We start from the raw sequence: 6000 nt of genomic DNA on the forward strand, positions 1-6000 counted from the left end.
GGCAGAGGTACGGGAATACGTACGTTATAAGAGTGGGAAGACAGAAGTGAGTATGGGAAATGGTATACGAGTGGGAAGATAGAGACGAGATTGGGAATACCTGATATAAGAGCAAATGTTCACTGTATGGAATATCACTGGTAAACCTGCCGCAATATTATCCTTCCCGTTTGCTCTCTATACATCTTTCAAATTGTAAATACGAGCGCATAAGAGCATATAACAGTAATCCACTTGTTCTCTATGTGACTGCAGCCAGTTTACAACACGTGGGTAGACCTGGTCAACTACGTGCACATCACCCCATCTCCATTGGACTTTCAGTGGCACTGGATCGTGCCTACCGATTACGATCGCTCGCGACTCCCTCATTCCTGCTTCTACAGAAGTGAGCTAGTTAGTCCACAGAGGCTGCGAGAGTGGCTTCTGACGACAAAGGCGGCGGACAACCTCCCCAACCAAGCAGTCATCAAGCTGCTGGAGAAGTGCCAAAGTATCCTGACAGATGCAGACGCCAATCAAGACGGCTACATCGAGTATAAGGAATTCCTGCGTTTTGTAAGTTTGATATAAATCTTAGAGAAAAAAGTGCAGGTTTAGTTTGATATATATTATCCAGTACAGAATTGCTTTGATGAGTTTTTTTTTAGTTTCAGTGACCGATTGAGATTATTCACTAACCATCAATCACACTAATTCATTTACATCATCACGAAATGTGATGAATTCTTGATAATGACATCCTCACAGGGAAGACCTTCCCTATGACACTTTTCACGGAAGACTTCATAGGGAAGACCTCCATGGGATGACCTCCCTGGGGAGACCTCCCTGGGGAGACCTCCCTGGGGAGACCTCCCTGGGGAGACCTCCCTGGGGAGACCTCCCTGGGGAGACCTTCCTGGGGAGACCTTCCTGGGGAGACCTTCCTGGGGAGACCTTCCTGGGGAGACCTCCCTGGGGAGACCTCCCTGGGGAGACCTCCCTGGGTAGATCTCCTTGGGGAGGTCTCCAGGAAGGAGCCATCAACCCACCCCCCACCCATCAACCCACTTCTCACTCGCCAACCCACCCAATTAACTTCGTCACAGCCGGTGAAGCGGTCTTGAGTGTCCTCTTTCCACAGGTAAGCATCAAGACGTCTGGGTACCGTGGAAGCGCGGTACTGCGCCGGGGTGTTCTTGGGGTACTTCCCAGAGGTGAACGTACTTTGGAGACGAGAAGGTACATTGAAGAGTACTCATGCTGGCCCCCACCTCTCTTCATGTTGCTCATCACCATAGCTGAGGTGAATATTTTTCTCTGCACAATTATCTATTTTTTCCATGTTTTTTTTTTTTCATTTCTCATCTGTTTTTTTTTATTACTACCCTTCGCAGGAATACACAAACACAGAAGTTTAGGAACGCTGCAAAAGGCCTACTGGCCTATGCTTGGCTGCTGCACCTCGTTCCCACCTAAACCCAGCCAGAGGCTTCTTTAGTCCAATACAGAGAAGAATGGTGGAAGATGAGGAGGATTATAAAATAATTCAGTCTCTCAGCCTAGAGTCGATGTGTTCAGTTCATCTGTCTTGAGAAAAGTTCAGTATATGCTGGGAGAAGTGGCTTCTGTACTACCTAACCTTAAGGCATGACCTACTTACACTAGTGGATTTGTCCAGTGGTGACTCCGCCGCCTCCTGCTTCAGTTCACCTGACTGCAGTATATGAAACACTTCTCCAAGTATATGCTGTACTTTTCTCAAGAATGATGAACAGAACACATCGGCTCCAGGCTCAGGGACTAAATACCTCAAACTCCTCGTGGTTTGCTGAACTATTTGCATCACATATAGACTATTTACCCTCTCCTTTCTCCTATATCCTCTATCTTAACTCTAAATTTCCTTTCATGTTTCCACCTCCCTCTTCCCTTCTTTTCCTCTCTGGATATACAAACGCATATACATGTATACATGCCTTGAATTTTTAGGGAAATCTTGTATTAAATCTTCATAATTCATTACAATTATAAGACTAACTGTTTATGATTTGATTTTATTGTTTGTATAATTGAATAACATTTTGTAAAATGTTGTTTGGTAAACCTTAATATAAATCTCACTCTCTGTGTTTCTGTCTCTCTCTGTCTTTCTCTTTCTCTTTTTTTTTTCCTCGACTTGTCTGTCGTTGAGTGTACCTCTCCGCCCCTCAGATCATTACCTTCATTATCTACGTGGTAGACATGCAGGAGCCCATAGAGGGTAACGGACCCTGCCCCACCTACTCTCCACTGGTGTTCAATCCACGAAGACGGTACGAAGCCTGGCGCTACATCTCATACGCTCTCATACATTCAGGGTACGTGTTTGCTACGCGTACGGTACGTCACTGATGCTGCATCAAAGATCAATCAGATGCAGTACAGCAATGGTATGTTGAAGTTGAAGCAAAGAGTCGCATAATGTTATGACTAACGTACAAGATTCACCGAATGTATGTGATATATCCACGTTACACATGGTGCACTAAAAGTATACCCACAGTACGTATGTTGCACTAATGGTATACCTACGGTAAATATGTTTCACGAAACCCACGGTATACATGCTATACTAAAGATATATCCAGGGTCTACATTGTACATTAAAGGTATACTCACGGTACATGTGCTATGCTAAAAGTCTACCCCACAATATACATGCTACACTAAGGGTATATCCACGGTAATTGTGCTACACTAAAGTTATTCCCACGGTACGCATCCTACACTAAAGGTATACCCACAGTACACTTGCTACACTTACGATGCCCCCACTGTATATATATTACACCCACAGTATACATACTGTTCCTACGTTACAATGCTATTCCAGTGATTGTTAGGTATGCTACATCACACAGGCTACCCCCATGGTATATAAATTACTCCTAAGGTACACGTTACACTAACGACACACATGATGCACTCACGGTACATATGCTACATCCCTTGCACATATGGTACAGTCATGGTGCACATGCTGCACCCACGGTACGTGTTATACCTATAGTGCGCATGTTACATCTACACGGTACGCCTACATCTATGGTACATTAGTTTGAGGCTGATCTCATTCAAAACTGTAGGTAATGTTACCTATTGTGATCATATTTGTGTACCTCCACAGGTGGGTGCACCTGGTGAACAACCTGCTGGTGCAGATGGTGCTAGGGGTACTGCTGGAGATGGTTCACACTTGGCGTGTTGTTGTCATTTACGTGACAGGTGTAACAGCAGGCTCGCTCGCCCACTCCCTTTACACTCCATCATTCTTCCTGGTCGGGGCCTCCGGGGGTGTTTACGCCGTCGAATACGCACATCTCGGGAACCTCTTAATGGTTAGTTGTGTCGCCAGGATCCTGGTACCTTTGAAAATGGGTTGGGCGAATATTTTTTGCTAGTGTTTTGGGTTTGAGAAGGACCTGCCTAGCACAGAAGTGTGCATGTTAATTGAGACAGTGATGAAATAAGACATTTATTTGGAAAATTAATGTTTATTTGATAAATACACGTCAATGATATGGCAGATAATTGATTTAATGCTAGCTATGACTATCCTTCGTCGTGGTGCAAGGTCCTAATCACAGCAGCATTTAGCTTCTACACAGGTAAACAGCCCTGTTTCGGCACTTACTGATTGTGTCCATTCCGAAGAAACTTTGTTCCATCTCGCTACCACTGATGTGTACCCATGTGCTTCCAAATGCGCCTCATCTGAAAATATAACTTTTCTCCAATCATGTTTTGTAAATCTCTTAAGATCGAGTGCCCACTGCAGCCATTTTTTCTTCATAGCATCAGTCAATAATTTTTTCTTTGCCGGTTTTCTGGCAGTTCTGCCAACTTCAAGAAGCCTTCGTTGAACAGTTGAAAAATCAACATTCCTGCCAGCTGAAACCAAATCTCTCTGCAGATCTTTGCTGGTATCCTTTTCTTGTTGTCGTGCGTTAGTTCCACATCTTCCTCGATGCAGCGCTCCACAGTCACCAGTGTCGTCAGCTCTCTTCAGAATGCGACTAACAGTTTACTTTGGTTCAGATTTTTGGCAATCTGTCTGATACTCAAATCATCATGTTTTCTAAGATCTACAAAGTTCATAAATTTCAGTAGTTATCATGAATTGAATGGAAGAATTTAGAAAACCCACATTCACTCAAAGAGCACGCTTGCAGGAATAGCCATACAGAACAACAGATGTTGTAGCACTGAGGAGAGTCATAGTGTAACGTCACAGCTGGATGGTTACCAGAAGTTCCCAAACAACATTAATTAAGCTGAGAGTAAGGCAAATTATGAAATAGTAGCAAAATTTACTCCTGTCCTACTTAATATGCACACTACTGTATGGGTTAATACGCCTGCTGCAGTATTCCTCCTTTCTTATGGTCAGTTGTCGTCAGGATCCTGGTGGATACTTGATAGTCTCTTGGTCAGTTGTGTCGTCAGGATCCTGGTGGATACTTGATAGTCTCTTGGTCAGTTGTGTCGTCAGGATCCTGGTGGATACTTGATAGTCTCTTGGTCAGTTGTGTCGTCAGGATCCTGGTGGATACTTGATAGTCTCTCGGTCAGTTGTGTCGTCAGGATCCTGGTGGATACTTGATAGTCTCTTGGTCAGTTGTGTCGTCAGGATCCTGGTGGATACTTGACAACCTCTTGATGGTCATCTTTGTCGACAAGTTCTCTGGTAGATGCTTGTCAGCCTCTTGATGGCCAGGTCCCTCTGGATGTAATAACCCACCTTGAACTTAAGTGTAAGAGTTGAGGTTATGTAACCATTCTTGTTTTTGTTGACACAAGAACTCAGTACTGATAAACAGCCATTTAAAGCGAGTTACTCTATATCGTAATTTTGTTAATGAAAGCACATTACCGCTTGTAATTTTCTGGGGATGGTTAGAGCATTGTTTGCTCTTCATTAACTACCGGAAAGAATAAGAAAGAATAGGAATGCTTCCTAAAATGACAAGTTAATAAGAATGCATCACTAGTAAATCTTAAAAGAAATAATATAGTTTATTGATATTTAGAGAATTGGAAACCTATGTCAAGAGAACTGTATGTACATAGATTATCTCTGACGAAAAAATATAGCTCGTATTCGTTCGTTAAACTAACTCTTTATTGACAGAACTGGTCAGAAATGGAGCTCCCATGGGTTCAACTGATTGTGATTCTGTTTATCATGTCCCTTGACCTGGGCTACGCCGTCTGGGACACGTTAACGAATCCTAATACCGCTGTGAGTGATGCTCAGTCTTGTTGGATTAATTTTTGTGTTTATAACTTCAAGAAATTAATTTTAGTATTGTGTGTTCAAGGTGACTAGGATTCAAATGAAACCTTTTTAAAATTTAAAATATAATTTTATATTAAGATTATTACGAACTGTCCTTGTCTATTAAAAATTTCCCAGTAATGAAAAAGAAGAATGGGCGAACTGGAACCATGGACCATGCATGTTGAAGGTATGAGCCATCGAATGATGTATTTTATGTCAAAATTCTTGTTTTTCATTTAGGTGATACCTTAGTGAATACAGTTTTTTTATGAGCCCATGAATGTTAATGAACAAGTCCATTCATCAGAGTTAAGTATGAGAATTGGTGGAAATGTTTGAGTGGATACTAGAGCCAACATATACCCCTTCCCCTAAATTCCATCAATATAACGATATTTGTCTTTGCAAACATACAGGGTCTAAAGCCGACAACAAAAGAAAATTCCTTACATCAAGGGACTGCTCACGGAGTCGAATGTAATGTTTGCAGCTTTCACAGAGACCCACATAAAGGATCATTTTGGCAACTAAATATGGATCCCAGGTTATAACCTATTCCGATGCGACAGACTAAACGGGCAACAGGGGGGGTAGGGTGAGGTGGGTTGGCTTGTACGTCACTGAGTCGCTCATTTGCTCAGAATTACTAAACACATCAAATGATGTAGTTGAAGTTTTGGCGGTAAAGACTGAAA

At 42.5% G+C, this 6000-nt stretch overlaps 1 protein-coding gene across 5 annotated transcripts in view; it reads left to right on the forward strand.

The window, feature by feature from the left end:
• The window catches only part of LOC128694484 (inactive rhomboid-related protein 2-like), a 79463-nt gene that overhangs the window by 68771 nt on the left and 4692 nt on the right, over positions 1-6000 (forward strand). For 4 of the 5 annotated variants that reach the window (XM_070099898.1, XM_053785003.2, XM_070099899.1 and 1 more), the window contains exons 5-9: positions 256-558; positions 1127-1288; positions 2197-2342; positions 3152-3362; positions 5156-5266. In XM_070099898.1, coding sequence (XP_069955999.1) covers positions 256-558; positions 1127-1288; positions 2197-2342; positions 3152-3362; positions 5156-5266 — 933 coding nt within the window. The remainder of the gene's footprint in view (positions 1-255; positions 559-1126; positions 1289-2196; positions 2343-3151; positions 3363-5155; positions 5267-6000) is intronic. The other variant, XM_070099901.1, reaches the window with a different exon arrangement.

The sequence above is a fragment of the Cherax quadricarinatus genome, chromosome 70 (genome assembly GCF_038502225.1).
Source record: "Cherax quadricarinatus isolate ZL_2023a chromosome 70, ASM3850222v1, whole genome shotgun sequence".
NCBI classification, from domain to species: Eukaryota; Metazoa; Arthropoda; class Malacostraca; order Decapoda; family Parastacidae; genus Cherax; species Cherax quadricarinatus.